At 39.4% G+C, this 16,155-nt stretch overlaps 1 protein-coding gene across 1 annotated transcript in view; it reads right to left on the bottom strand.

Annotated features, from left to right (window-relative positions):
- Positions 1-5,231: 5,231 nt before the first annotated feature.
- The window catches only part of LOC146555317 (A-type voltage-gated potassium channel KCND2-like), a 98,724-nt gene continuing 87,800 nt past the window's right edge, over positions 5,232-16,155 (bottom strand). Inside the window, exons 3-5 of the mRNA XM_085251418.1 lie at positions 12,257-12,352; positions 11,431-11,669; positions 5,232-7,921 (exon numbers count right to left, since the gene is read on the bottom strand). Coding sequence (XP_085107544.1) covers positions 7,735-7,921; positions 11,431-11,669; positions 12,257-12,352 — 522 coding nt within the window. The 3' untranslated portion in view covers positions 5,232-7,734. The remainder of the gene's footprint in view (positions 7,922-11,430; positions 11,670-12,256; positions 12,353-16,155) is intronic.

Below are 16,155 nucleotides of genomic sequence, written 5' to 3'. Positions count from 1 at the left end.
CCAAATTGTGTCTTTACACTTGTAGTGTAAAATAAATTTTGTTGCGATTTTAAAGTTGTAAGCTTAAATCTGTTTTAAGCCCTGAAATCTTCAGATGGATGTCTGCTCTTGAAGCTATGATGGCTCAAAAATGTAAGAATAAAAACGAAGTACCAAATTTAGACCCCTCCTTTTGTACTTGGATTGCCTGTGACTCTGAAAAGATAAAAGTATCACATGCCTTCATTAAATATTATATTACTCTATAAATACATCAGTTGATTTTGACAGGATCAGGTGGGAGCTTTTCTTCCTGTTGCAAACAGGAAGCACCAACAGAACAAAAAAAGGTTAAATTCCACCTGTAATAACTCACAGCCTATTTTCACCAGCATAGATCAAAAGAATAACACTTATTTAAACTCGCAAATAACTTGTTCTATCACAGTTGTGAAACTTTCTATAAATACTTGTTGGTATGTTGAAAACCAACCAATGTTATAGTGAGACCTGCAAAGCTATATTTAAAAGCCATGATATTCTTTTGGAGAGTTTCTGCCAAGATGCCTAAACCCATTCAGCCAAAGAATCATAGCAACAAAGCTGAATGCATTTTACTGACCGTTCTCAAGTTTATCAGCTAATGTTCAAGTCAAGTCAAGTAGCTTTATTGTCATTCCAAACATGTGTGCTGGTACAGTACACAGTGAAACGAGACAACGTTCCTCCAAGACTGTTGTGCTACATATGGCATATAACAGACAATCAACACAGAACTACATAAATTGCAATGTGCAAAAATGGCAAAAAAAAAAAAAACGAAACAAAGACAGTTCAACACCAGACAGAAGAGAACAATATAGACACAAGACAGTGCAGATACAAGACACAACAGTGCAATAGAAATGTGCAAAAGACTGAGTATTGTGCAAAAAGTCACTTGGTGTATGAAGGTGTGTGTGTGTAAGTGCTTGGTAGTGACGTGTATGATCTCTCTGCGGTAGAGTATCAATTCCTGTGCCTGTTACAACACACAGAGGTGTTTGTGTGAAGCCAATTTAATTAAAACTAATAGATAACGCCTTATTTCATATCATCATGTGCTGTATCTGAAGCATACTCTCTGTTTATTCATAATAATAAAAAAAAAATAATAATAATAATACATTTTATTTGAATGTGCCTTTCAGAACATACAAGGACAGTGTACACATCAGAGAAATAAAAAGCAAGCATAAAAGCAGGCGGTTTACAAAATCACAAAGGATAAAATAGATTTAAAATAGCGGAATGGAGAAGGCTATGTGGGATAAGTTATTTTGAACAGGTGAGTTTTGAGTCTAGACTTAAAGAGAGAAAAGCAAGTGATATTTCTTATATCAGGAAGTAGGGAATTCCAAAGTCGAGGCGCAGAGCAGCTGAAAGCCCTGCTCCCCATAGCGGCAAGACGGGGAGAGGGAACAGAGAGAGAAAGCAAAGAAAAGGATCTAAGGGATGGTGATCTGAATCAAATCAGAGGGGAGAGCTGATGAATAGCTTTAAATGTATACAAAAGTATTTTAAAATTAATGCAATATTTGACCGGGACCCATTGAAGCTGCTGCAGGACAGGGGTGATATGGTGAATAGAAGGGGTCCTGGTTATAATACGGGCAGTGGAGTTCTGGACACGTTGAAGCTTATGGATGGAAAAGGAGTGAATTGTGGTAATCAATCTGAGAAGTAACAAGGTTATGAACAAGAATGGCAGTAGCATGTGGAGTGAGAAAAGTTCAGAGACAATTAATGTTACACAATTAGAAATATGCAGACCGAGTGACATTATTGATATGCGAATTAAAAGGTAAAGTACTGTCGAGGATAACACTAAAACTTTTTCACACATGGAGAAACGGAGACCGGTGAGTTATTGATAGTAATAGAAAAGCTATTAGTTCTAGATAAGGTTGATTTAGAGCCTACCAGAAGAAGCTCTGATTTGTTACTGTTAAGAAAGAAGAGAACCATGAGTTGAGTTCATTTAAACAGAGGGTGAGGGAGGATGGGGGAAGAGCAGAATCAGGTTTAGTGGACCGATAAGCTGGGTGACATCAGCATGACAGTGAATCTGAATATTATATTTATGAAAAATGTGTCCACACAAAGAAGGTAGATAATGAAAACAATGGGCCCCAGGAAAGGGTTTAAAAGTAAAGGATTTAAGTCGAATAATAATACTTTGCGATCAGATAAGTATGATTTAAACCAGGCTAGTGGAGTATGAGAGAGACCAATGGAGATTAACCTACTAAGGACAATGGAGTAAGAGAGAGTGTCGAAAGCAGCACTCAGATTGAGGAGAATAAGAATGGAAAGTAAATTGGAGTCAGCTGCCATAAGAAGATCATTGGTTATTTTCATGCACTGCCTTTAGGGATTTGCCAGCTTGCTTAGTTTGTAGCCGACTCGCTAGCAGCACGGCCTCTTTACCTGGCCCTCCAGCACTTTCCATCGTATTGTGTCAGATGTTTACTTACTCCTTGGCCTCCTTTAGCAGTAATTATACGTGTAATAAATGTAGCTTGTTTGCAGCTCTGGAGGCCAAAATCATTGAATTAGACCCTCGGCTTCGCACCCTTGAAAAACACATAGCTAGCCAGGCCCCTGTAGCCAGTGTAGCCAAAGGTAGCATAGGCCATTAGTTTTCCCCTGGCAGATTGTCCCAAGCAGCCAGGTATGCCATCCTTATACAACTACTGGAAGACACTGAAAATCTGCACTGAAAACCTTGTGATTGTTTTGGTTTCTAGCCGATTGCTGTGGTAGCCCGTATCAGGGCTACAAGCATTGCAGGAGCTTGGTCCGCATAGGTGGCAGTAAGTTTGAATGGTTTCTGGTGAACATTGTCTGTGAAGGAAAAACAGATAAAAATAAACTTGGGTCTATCATTATCATGAAAAATACCCTGAAAAATACATGGAATTTTTTTTTTTCTAGAAAATTACCATGGAATTGCACAGTACTTAAAATTAATTAGATAATATTTAAAATTATTTTAAATAAAGTCTGCATTTCATTCCCTGTAAAATATCAGGAAGTAAGGCAATGTTAAATGACTTCATAAAATGGCCCAACCTTGGAACGCACAAGGTACAGTGTTAAAAGGGTAAATATTGTATGTTCTTCTGGATAATTACCAGGTAATTACAAAGTATGTGAAATTACTTAGTGTAAATTTTTTCATTGTTTCCTCTAAATTTCAGATAAAAATATGTTGAAATTACATGTAATTACAGGGTACTTTTGCCCTTAGTTTCGAGTTGTATTATAAAGTGTCACCTAAAAAAGCTTTACTATTAGCACAGACACATCAAGGTAGCACTCTGTATCACTTTAATCATAACAGGCTGAATGTCAAGTTCTTTAATAATGAGAGCTTGGGTGACTTCGATCTCTCAATCCCACCTCTGAAAAGAGACGTACAAACTCTGGGAAGTGTTTGAATAGGACAATGTTTTTATTCTGTTTACTCAGACACGGCACCGGACTAAAACCATGAGCTTCTTTTTCTTTTAGATATTATCTTCGATGAACACAAGCTGTAACAAACAAAAGTGATAGTTGTCATAAATGTCTCTAATTTTTACACTTTCTTTTATCACTTCATCTCTGCTCCAAATGCATGCATGTTCTAACGACTTTAGAAAAATATCATGGGATGTTAATTGAACATACAACACTACAAACTCTCATGGAAATAATTTTAAAAATAAGAAATTACAGAACAATTACAACACATGTGCACTATTAACACTTATAATAATAAATTCCTCAAAAATATGTTCATCCTTTCCCCCTCAGCCCGTCCCCTGCACCCTAAATACAAAGCAGAGGTTGTCCTTACAAAACAAAGGAAAGCATAGAGAAGTCACTTGCATAAGTCACATTAAACTTGCGCAGACATGGATGACTGAAGTTGTAAAGGTGCTGCAAGCAGGGTTGGCCATTTGAATCCTCATTCTGACGAGTCAAACAAGTCCAGCTTTGACAGTAAGAACCCAATACCAGCTGCTCTTTACTTCTGGGGCAAGAGAAAAATGTTGTCTTCTGTGCTCTTACTTCCATATATTTTTTTATTCCATACATGGCGTAGAAATGAAAAATCCAACATTTCAACACATCCCTAAAATTCAGCCAGAGAGAGAAATATTTCCCCAAAGAAGAATGAGAGGTTTCAGTTTGTTTCGTAAGAAAATTGTTTTCTTTGTATCAAAACGGGAACAAACTGATGGTGTTTCACCTCTGCAATGATGAGGCTTTAAGACTTGGTGTGTACGGCACATCATGATGAGTCACACAGATTCAAAGAACTTTTTTTGTATACCAAAATCTACAAGCAGATATTCAACATTCATCAGGGTCCCAGCAGACAGCATCAACACCACTCTGAACCTAAGAACTCATTAATGAAATGAACCCTAAACCCTTTTTAAACCTTTAAAACCACACATTGAAGGTTTTTGGAGTAGATAATAACAATAAATTATTATTGACAGAGACAGACAAATAAAAAAATCTGGAGTGCTCTAAAAATATTCCATAAGACAGGAAATGTTTTCTTATTCTCCCTTTTTTTTCTTATTGATTCAGCATTTTTGAGAAATAAACTTAATCCAACTTCACCTCACAGAAACATGTGAAAATAATTTTCTAAAAGCTTAAAGATGTTGCAACTATGTTGACAGCACATGTGAGCTTTGATGTTGCTGATGTGACGATACAAGAAAACCCAAAGACTGCCATGAAAGTATGAGATCATCCATCAGTGGACTGACATATCATGTTAGCATTTTAGCTGCTGTCATGTTGTTGTTGTTTTTTGGTTCCAGAAGTGATTGTATTTGGCTACTATGTTGGTTCTAAGTTATCAACTAATGATAAGTCTGCATCCACAGACAGTAGAGGAGCATTACACAGACACGGATACCTGTTAAGTAGTTCTCAGAACATTCCAAATAAAATCCTAGAATTTCACCAGAACTGGAGCTCCACCTTCCTGGACCGTCTGTTAGTACAGTAACCTCATAGAAGCCCTGTTATTCATCACAAGATGTCATTAAAAATGCTCCAAAAGGCTCCAACAGCACAAACACTGTCCAGAGGTCCAGTTCAGGGACTCCAGTTAGCTGAGGTGAAACCTAGTATACATGTGTGTGGCCATCTGCATGTCAGTGAGAGAGACCACACCCCTAATTATACAGTCTATAACTCACCTGTTTAATACAGTTTTTAATCAGGTAAGTTATAAAAACATTTTCCCCACATACAGGTATAATGAAGGGGGGAAATATCTACAGAGACAAACAGTTTGCGTATCAGGCTGTAAACATGTTTATTTCTGCTGTAAAGTTTTAACATGCGAGTCTGTGGGTACTGACTCACTGCTGCCTGCTGGACATTTCAGGAAATGCAGCTTTCAGGCTGTCAGTGTGACCATGCCCGCACTCAGAAGAGACCAAAAGACTGATCATAGATTACTTCTGGATGTTTGGTTGAATTTTTTACTTCAGTCTCCATTTAATGTGATTCAGGCAACAAATTTACTTGGCTGAGTTGAAGAAGCTCGATCATTTCACGTGTCTCTGTGAGATAAGCATGTGAAAGCTACACAGGCAGCTAACACTGGATTTTATACTCATTGCTCTTCTTTCCATACTACAAAATCACTTTTTTGGTCATTTTTACATCAAACAATGGGATCTGTTAATTTGTACTTTAGATAAATAATATTTGTTAAAATCTTTAACCAAAAAGTAAAACAGAGGTTGTTGATGGAAACACCAACAGCAAAAAAAAAGCACTTTTTTTGCTGTTGTGGTTGTTTTTGTGGGTAACTGGTGGTTTGCCCATTTTCTGTTTAAACTGTGGTTCCAGCTGTCAGCTCAGAGTCAGAGCTGTAAATCTGTTTCCCGTCACCTAACCCAACACTCAGGTGAACAATGAGAAAAAAAACATCAGGCAACAAGTGCATCAAATCAGTCTGCAAGATTTACAATACACATCACTGCCAGACCCAGTGCAACAACAGAAAGATTCTCTTATCACAAATTGACATCAACATTTGCACGATGGCGGTTTGGTGTTTCTGTACAGCAGAGAGGAAGGCAGTCAGAAAGGTCAGCTAGAAAACTCATATTTACAGAATAAGTACTAGAACCCGAACTGCTCACACCACCAGCCAGATGTGCATGCAGAGGAGCGTCCTGGCTTACATGGAAACACACGGGTCCGTGGACAGGAACGCACAGATACTGAGCATGCTCACTGTTTTCCTCATCCTCTTCTTCTTCATGACAGCTGCAAATATAAATCGTTCACATCTTTTCAGAAGAAAAGCCCCGCCCACTGTCTGTGGCTAACACATGTTCAGGGCTGTAGCCAGCAGATCACAAACTACTGATGTGGGGTAAAAGGAAATATATCATTATTTCAAAAAATGAAAACAAGAATAAAAAGATAATTAAAAATCGAACAAATAAAATCCATGAAATGAAATTAAAAAAAAAAAAAGATAATTTCCCTGTTGTAGCACGTACACCTCAAGATGAACTTTCCCATTCACCAACACTAATAAATAATAATAACAAAAAATATGATGACTGAAAGAAAATAACGTGAAAATAATAATAATAATAATAATAATAATAATAATAATAATAATAATAATAATAATGCATTACATGATATATTTCATCACTGGGTGCAGGCTGTAAATATCTGCTGTCCCACCCATGATAGGACAAACGCTGAAGTCTTTAGCGACAAACAGCCTCCACCCAGGACAAATATGTACTTATAAAAGAGACTCAGAAGACTGCAAAACAAATGGTGAGTCCCAACCTTCAGCATGTCCTCAGAACATTTTCTACAAACACAGAGGGTCTGTCAGGTTCAGAAGTGTGACAGTGTGATGATAAACCCTCCGTCACCATCCGTCTCATCCTGGTTTCTACTGGGACAGGTTTAGTCTAACTTAGCACAAAGACTGCAAGCCCAGCTAACTGAATTCCAGTGATTGGAGATAAAGTTCAAATCAGCTGAGGACCTCTGAGCCTAAACTAAACGCTGTGTCTGATGCTTTATGTATTTTCTACATTATCTTTCAAAGGAGTACGGTAGACCTAATATGAAAGTAATGCAGGTAATTTAAAAGGTTAAAGCTTGATTAAAACACAAGTCTGGTTAGCTCAGATTAAGCTTCTGGCTCTAAAGTCCACCTCCAGACAGTCAAATTCAGCTAAATGGACTAGTAACTGACTAAGAGGATTCAACATATAATGAATGAAGCGTTGACCCCAGCTGCCAGTCTCTGTGCTAAACATATTTCAGAATGATCCAATGGTGTCTTAGTGCTGGCTCGCTAAGCCACCATTCAGGACAAAGATACGTTGGTGGTGGTGATGTCCTCTCAGCAAGAAGCAGAGATCCACCTTCAGTCAGGCGGCTGCTATTTTGCCAGCGGAAAAATCCTCCCAGAAGAAAAAGAGAGAACAATAAACAACTACAGTCCAAATCAGAGTCAGTTTTAGTGTGACCTGTAGACCTGCTTCTCCACGGCAGGTCTGAAGCATTTAAGCTAACCCATCACTTCCATTGTGGACACATGATGCAGCTACCAAAGCCTACTCTGAGTCTGGTGTGGTTCAAGCTGTAGACCGCCAACGCCTGCCGTCTTCCAGCGCAGTGGGTGGTAGTGTGGGAGGGTCTTTTTGGGGCCTAAAGTGCAGACACCCGCACAATGTTGGCCTGGGAGTAGTCAGTGGAGCTGGTAGATTCATCACCTTCAGGGGTGGTGCCAGGTGGCGTGGGCATGCTGATGATAGCGGAGGTGATGTAGGGTTGGTCACAGTTTAAAGGAACCGTCTCCTCAAATTTGGCATTGAGACTGGATCGACTGGAACGACTAGAGAGAGGCAAAGGAGAGATACTTAGTACTTAGTCTTCACAAGCAAAGGTGAATTTTGAGCAGTTCAAATGGACTTTAGTTCAACTTCCTGTCATGTGTTTCAGTTGTAAACACATCAATTCATCTCAGTTCCCTTTTAGTACTGCTGACTTCTCCACTCCTATGTTGGCCCATCCCATGCTTCTCAGTCTCAGTTTAAACATTTAATATGTTTTTTATGTTCTGTTGTGAAGAAAATTTGGGTTTATAAGAATGTAAATGTAAATGATTTTACATTAAAATTCAAATTATATTTTATCATCTGAATTATATTTTTTTTTATCTAAATCAAGGTTAAAGAATTACATCTCTTGCTCAGTTCTTTTTTTCTGCACCAATTTTAAGTCATTTATACTAATTTTACAACTGAGGTATACAAAAAGGTTTGGATTTGTCAGTACTGAATTTTAATACTTGAAGTTTTACTCAGATTGATTGATGAACACGACCTTTGTGTAAAAGTGCAGATCATGTAAACCTAATTCCAGAAGCTCTAAAAGAAAGGATAGAGCCTCCTCTACATCATCCAATGCTTCCAGTAAAGATAGCTCACATGCCTGTACTGACAGCTCTAAAATGCCCTCATTCCTGAAAACTCCTCAAACGCACCAAAATTTCCAAAATAAACTCAACCTCTAATACTTGGAATCCTGAAACTTGCATAAAGACCACTTTAAAATCTATAAAAACATTTAACTAAAATGACCTTTTCTAAAAGTACTTTTGGTATCTCTAGCAGGATCAAATCCTCTAAAAATAATGTCACTAGCTGAGCCCACGTCCTTATTTTAGGTGTGACAGTGTTTTAGTAGATAAAGGTGAATGGCTTGGACGTGAATTGAGTTGCGGTTTGGGGAAGGCCTCGAAGGGGACGGCGGCTTCCAGGCCTAGCGGGTCCCCATGTACTAAATAGAAGTGAAGTTAAAGAATATAAAAGGGGAGGGAGGAGGCTGGGGCATGTAAATTTATTTATTTATTTATTTATTTAGGACAGTGCATGTTAATGAACATAAATGTAAAAAAAAAATTACATGAATGTAAACATACCAGATTATAGCCAAGGGCTAATTTCCATCTGTTGTCCTTAAGCATAAAAATAGAGAATGAACAGCTTGTAGAACTGGGGGAACATATATAGATAAGAATCCGAAGGAGCATGTTTGGAGGCGTGGTCCTGCTCCTGAAATTCCGATGCTTTATCTCCAATTAAATCCACTTCCATACATCTAGAACCTTTGCAAGAGTGTCTGTTTTTTTTCCTTTAACCTGATGGACCCCAAAGGGTTTTCTGAGTTTCCTGTTCGAAAATAAAATGCCAACAATTGAGTATTTCTCTGCAATTACAAACTCTGTGTATACAATCTTGGTATCAAAATTTCATCAGAGGTGTAAATATTGCAGCAGATATTACTGTGTCAACGTTACTGAGACTGGAACACAGAAAATGTAAGTAGATTTTATCCTCACCGAATTTTTTTTATTTATTTTGTAGCATATAACCATTTTAAAATGTGACTCCGTTCATATTTCATTCCAGAAATTCAGTAACCAACATATAAACATCATATGTGCAAAGATTTATGTTTCTAAAGTGAAACAGTGAAATGGAATACAAGCATGCTGATCCACACAGGTATGCACACAGGTGTACACACGGGTGTTCACAGACGCGGACTACAGCTTTCTTGGCTGCTGCCTTAAAGCACATTGTGCGCTGTCTATCTTGCGTGCTGCACAATATCGTTTATTATTTAATATCTACTGTTATCTACTGCTAGCTAGTTTATTGTGATGGTGCTGTTTTTTTATTATGTTGCTCTTTGTTGTTTGCTTTCTCTTCTGTTTTTTTTCTCCATACAGATGACCCAGGTGTTTGTTTGTTTTTTTTCTTTCTTCCCCCCCTTCTCACCGTCTCTTCTCCCCTTTGGTTTTCTCTCTCTCCCTCTCTTTCATTCTTTCTCCCTGTCCTATCCCCCAGTCATGTCTGTCCCGTTTGTAGCAACTGAAAATAAAATAAATTCATAATTAAAATAAAGGTCAATCAAATGGACCAATGTGGCAAGGCCATGATGATCCACTTGGTAAAATAAATTAGCTTGGCATCTTTCTTGGCCTTAAGACAACAATTCTGATGGTTAAAGATCCAAATGGGACACACAAAAAAAAAAAAGAAAAAAAAAAAAGAAAGAAAAGTGAAAAAGTGAAAAATTACAGCACTGTCAATACATAAATATCTAGACATTGTACAAAAATGTCCAATTTTGGCACACATTGGACACTATGTTAGTTGAATTTTGTAGGTATTAAAGAGCAGAAATTATTTAATTTTATTAACAGGCCTAAAAATGCATGTTTTTGAATATTTTTTTAACCACACATTTACATGGCAATGGCGCTTTTCTGCCGTGGGCATGGAGCGTCTCTGGCCCTTTAAACTCTGATGGGGCTGTAACTTTGGTTTCTTTTGGCCAATTTGCATAATTGACACCTCTTTTTAATCGTTTGAGCCAATAGGATCACAGTAATGATGCCACACTCACGTTACTTCAACCACTCAGAAGTTACAAGGCCAAACCCCACGTGGTCCCAAATTTACTGCATGTGGCGTCTGTCTAGTCACGTGTCTGTAGGTGGGTCTAAAATGGAGGTTGTTGACAGAAAATGGCTCTGATCTGGCTAGTTAGCCGTGGAAACTGCTGATAAACATGAGGCTACCAGCTACTGGTGAAAGTAACGGAGGAAATCGGGACGGTAAGCCAATTTCTGTCTTAGCGCATTTGCGCCGCTATGCGTTTTTGTGGTCTTCTTTTGCGGCTCATTCAGTGAATTTTGGTCAGAGTGTGGTGAAACTTGGTGTTACATGGTGTTATAGTTACATGAAGTCTGAAGAATCTCTGGTTTTGTTTGTTTAGCGGACATTTGGCATTTACCTAGCTGCTCTTTTAATCATGGCTTGTTTTAGTTGTGTTTGGTGGTTGTAGAAATGGTTTATATGAGAGTTTAGCTGAGATTCAGAGGTTTCTGTGGATATCACACGTCAGGACTTATATTTCTGACCCCGTGTTATAACCAATTATACGTGAACTCGTTCCTTTTGCCCCCGGTACCCGGAGCCGATCAGGTTAAAGGGCTTGTGAAATCTCTGGTAGCTCCTGGTAGAGCTTTCTTCAAGGATCATGCGCTGTAAATGTTCTTAAGAATTTTTCTTTTTTTCTTAATGACTTTTGCAAAGTCCACGTAGATACTGGAAGCTCATCAGGAACTTAAGACCCTTCAGAAGAACCTTTGTAACCTTCTGGAATATCCTTAAAGTCAGTAGGACCCCCTGCAATTTTCACAGTCATGTCTTCTGGGTGATTTTATTTCTTTATGGAGATCAAATATGACTAGAAGTAAACAAAGAGATGTAAATGTTGGATGTAACCGTATGACTGTAAAAAACAGAGTTGCAGTGCTGTCTAACATACCTGTTGGTTAGTGGTCGCTCCCTGATCTGGATGGTGCTCAGCTCCTGGAGACTGCCCTGCAGACCCACAGACATGTTGGAGTTTGGGACGTTGAAGGTCTTCCTCTTCCTGCGGCCACAGCAGGAGCTTAGGCCATGAGTTGAAGAGGATGAGATGGAGGAAGAGCAAGAAACCTGCTTCAGCAGTGTAACATCCTTGCAGGTCGCCTCATACGTCTTCTCATCTACAAACTCGTGATTCTGAGAAAAAGCAAAGCTGCAGTTTTACAGGATGGCAGGTAAAGGAGAATCTGCTATGAACTAGATCAGGGGTGCCCAATCCCGGTCCTCGAGAGCTACCGTCCTGCAGCTTTTAGATGCATCCTTGTTCCCACACACCTGAATCAAATGAATGGCTTGTTATCAGGCCTTTGCCAAACATGATGGCATGCTGAAGAGATCAAACCATTTGATTCAGCTGTGTTGGAGTAGGGATGCATCTAAAAGCTGCAGGATAGTAGCTCTCGAGGACCGGGATTGGGCACCCCTGAACTAGATAGATGTCCAAATTCAAACAGTAAACAATCAAACTGAATATTTTTTGTTTACTGCTGAAAAATTGGAAAAAAATTAATCTCCAGGTAAGGTAAATGATAGTCATTCTCATTAATTAAAAAATAATGATTTAGATTCAATTTAGGCTCTTTGAAGTTATTGAGAATTTTTTTAATGTGTTAAATCTATAAAATCTGGGAAAACATGTAAAGGAGTAAACTGTTAATCAGTTGGTCAAATAAAGTGTGTGTGTGTGTGTGTGTGTGTGTGTGTGTGCGTGCCTGCCTCCTCACCGTGGTCTTTTCCAGGCAGTTCAAGAGATGATGATGATGCACCTCGAAGTTAGGGTTGGCCTTACACACCAGCGCCTGTCCTGCTTCTTTGGATGCCTTCAAGACATAAACACAAAACACATGACCTCAGTGACCCCATCATTTACAGAGAAACACCTGAGCAAGGCTAATATTTCCACCAAAATCTGCCAAACCTCAGCATTTCCATCTTAGCCACAATTCCTTCCTGTTCTCAAGTTAGTGTGAAAATGATGGATCACTCACTGGATCAAACCAAGGCTACCAACAGCAGCCATTCAGCAGCTTTTGTTTTACTTCTGTGGTTTGACTCCAGCCTCATTTAACCCAAGAGAGCCTCCAGAGCTTGTATAACTCTGGAGTTCAGACTGAATGTGACCCAGGTGGGCAGAAGAGTAACCAATCACGTGGAGCTCAGAAGCTCAGCTGCTGCCAAAGGAAGAGTCTAAATCATGAGCCCCTATGCTGGGCAGAAGCAACACAGCTTTTGAAATATTAACAAGACTTCATTCCAAAGTTTTGCTTTACATTGACTCTGCCCAGTTGCATGCGGATTGGCTGGGCGATTGACATGCAGTTCAGCCCAATTTCATTCCTCCACAAGTCAATGAAGTCCAACACTATTACTGATGATGTCATGAATCGCGCAGGTAATCATCTCATAACAGCAGAGCTGCATGGTAGGGCTCAAGTCAAAGGAACAAAACAAAAGAGGAAGAAGACAGAGCAGAGAGTAGGAGAGACACTGAGAGGTGGAGGTGTAGAGAACTTCCTGTTGGTCAGGTAAGGCACCCCCACACAGCAAAGGATCAGATCATGCACATGTGAGTTAGTTAGTGACTGACGGGTATTTTGTTTTTCAGACTGTGAGCAAAGCTAAGAAGGATGTGAAAAGACAGAACACTACAGACAGGCTACAGACAGACAGTGATAGAAACAGGATGAAGATGAATTCATCATGGACACTTCAGCATCAACATTTCAGTCAGCTAAACACATGAGCAAGGACCAGATGAGGACCAGCTAACACAGGCTAAATTCACAATAAAACACTTTCATTTAAAAAAGAAGAGCAAACTCTGTCCAGACACTGGATCAGAAATGATCTCCAAACATCCGGTCTAAAGCCAAAGATCATATTACCTTTACTCTATTTAGTGCTGATATGAGACTGTTTTACAGAGAAAGTCCAGACTTTGCAGGGTAAATGTAGGGTAAGTAACAAGGCTGTCACTTTCTGCTTGTGTTGAGGAAGTTTGGAGTTTTGAGGAATTAGAAGGTTATAGCTTGTTCCCCTCCCACCACTGCCAATGGCCTAGAGCCCTCTTATATTCCAACAGCAGGGATGGAACCAGTGAGATGTAACTCAGCAGAGTTACTTATGTACTTCACTGAAGTACAGTTTTAATGTCCTTGGACTTAGATTCTTATCTTTATTTTTTATTTTAATTCTACTGATATGTGGTGCTGTATAAAACCCCACAAAGAAAATGATGCTTCTGTCATCCGAATTTTGCTTGTAATTTGGCCTCATTGATCACAAAAATAAACCAAAGAAATGTAGGTTTTTGCTTTGCAAAGAGTCACGGTGTATCTGCCTATGTTACTCCGCTTTAGATTCTAGACCCTCCAGAGTCTTGTGGACATGTTGTGGGGATATCAGGATGTAGCCATAGTCAGTCAGGTCTTCTACCATATCTGTGCTGAGCTGTGAACTTAGAGATGGATCACTTTAACAGCGAAGAAGAAAGGGTCCATCAGAGTTTGCTGTTTGTCAGGTATCTGGGAGCTGGAACCACCTGAACCTTCAGCGCTCTTGTTTGGCAGGTAAAGAGAAACTAATGTAAAAGGCTGGAGTTTTGAAATGAGAGCACAGCTTTATCATTACATTGATCCAAAAACATGTCACTGCTGAAGCGCACACACACACACACAGATGAAAGCACAATGAAAGCAGCCCTCAGCATGCTCCTCACAGCTGGATATGAGACAGAAAAGATGAGAAACCAAGAGAACAAACGACAGCACCACCACTGCATGTCCACGGTTACCTCCTCCTCAGGGTCAATAATCAGCCGGCTGCGTTTGTACTGCAAATAAGCGTTAGCGCCTCCACTCTTCACTGCTCGAATTCTAGCAAGCCTGGTTTTTTGTTTGTGAACACACATAGGTTTGTGAGCGATCAACTGTAAGTGGGAACACAAACACAGGCTCACCACCATGGTCACTAAAACAAACTTGCAGGAGGATTAGATGTGAACATGAAAACAGAAGCTGCAAAGATTCAGATCCCATTTGCTGCCGTCCTTCATCTGCTCATGTTTATCTCAGCCTTTGACGTCCACGAAAACTGAGTCTGATAATCCAACAAAACACCCAGAACCAAACTAACAAGGTAACTAATGTGAGCAAATCATATCTTCTGCATTCAGAAAGTCACTTCAGTGAAGAAAATATCAAAATATCAAAGATGTCAATATCTGGACACAAGCTGTCCTTTTTAATAACTTCTGCTTGCAAACAAAGTGTTGGCTTGTGTGATGAGCAGCTGATGAAGCAGTGCACATAAACAGCAAAAAGTGAAAAAGGCGTGTGGCAAGCTTCAACGTAAGTTACAAAAATAGCACCCCTACTGGCTAAATGCAAGATCACTTGACTGATCACTTGCCTCTTGGCCTGGTTTGTCCATGTTTACATTGTAATGTAATCCTGATTAATGTCAGTCTCAGGAACTATTACACAGAAACTGCAAGACAGACACCAACACTAAATTAGGTTTGTGGGTTTGGGGAAGAATAATCATATTAATTTATCCAGATAACATGATTTTCAGATTGACAGCGGTCCCCAACATTTTTTGTGCCACGGAGCGGTTTAATGTCAGACAATATTTTCACGGACCGACCTTTAAGGTGTCGCGGATAAGAACAACAAAATAAAATGGAAAAAACCAAGACAAAAACTGTGGTATTTTGTAAATATCATAATAAACGTGAATTCACTGTGTAATTGTGTAACTTTATTAGCAGCGTCCTCCTGAAATGCGACAACAACATTGAGAGTAATATCCTCCTCTCTGCCCCTTAATGCTCTCTGGTAGCTATGGTAACTCTTAAATATTTCTTTCAAAAATTAGACACAACTACAAAGCGGGAAAAGATGCAGGAAAACTGAGTTACCGATAAAGCCCTGAAAACCATCAATTTCACACCCGGGGGTGGGGAACGCTGTATTGGAGAAGAACACCACCAAAGGGCAATATGACCCGGTGAGCAGCCAGCTGAGCTCCGTGAGCTGTGTGAACCTTTAAAAATTTGGATGAACACTTTGAGCATCACCTCCATTTAGATGACACATCTGTGCAGCAACAAGTGTCTTTAAATCCTTCAAGAATCTGTGGAAGAACGTCAGGGTGTCTGCAGCCACTCATTTCCCAATCAATCAAAATCTATCCAAACTTTGTGTAAATGTCAAATTTGAACTGCATCCTCACAGCTGACACTGATGTGGTCAGCAGGATTTTCATGATCTCTGACAGATTATCCCAACATAAATTGAGCCAAGGGTGTTTTATTTACTGGTTAAAGGTAAGTGAGCACAAGTGGTGTGAATATGTAGGTGTAAAATGAGCTTTCCCAAAGTTTCTTCAGGTTCAGTTTGAAGCATCAACTCTAATTTGCACAGATAATAAGTTCATGTATGTGATGCTGATGGTTTCTGCAGACAGAAGCTGAGTGACTGATGATGTGCATGAGAGAACATAAAAGCTTTGCTCAGTAGAAGATGTGTTGTATGAATCTGATAATATTTATTCTTCAGAGATCTTCTGCAGGCTTCAGGCTGCAGACAGAAACATGATTCAGCTGCTTCTCTGTAACTTT

The sequence above is a fragment of the Mchenga conophoros genome, linkage group LG17 (genome assembly GCF_057382185.1).
Source record: "Mchenga conophoros isolate Kocher_MC1m ecotype Shallow Benthic linkage group LG17, M_conophoros_male_GT1.1, whole genome shotgun sequence".
NCBI classification, from domain to species: Eukaryota; Metazoa; Chordata; class Actinopteri; order Cichliformes; family Cichlidae; genus Mchenga; species Mchenga conophoros.
Note: the sequence above shows the minus strand (reverse complement) of the source record. Positions and strands in the feature narration are given on the sequence as shown.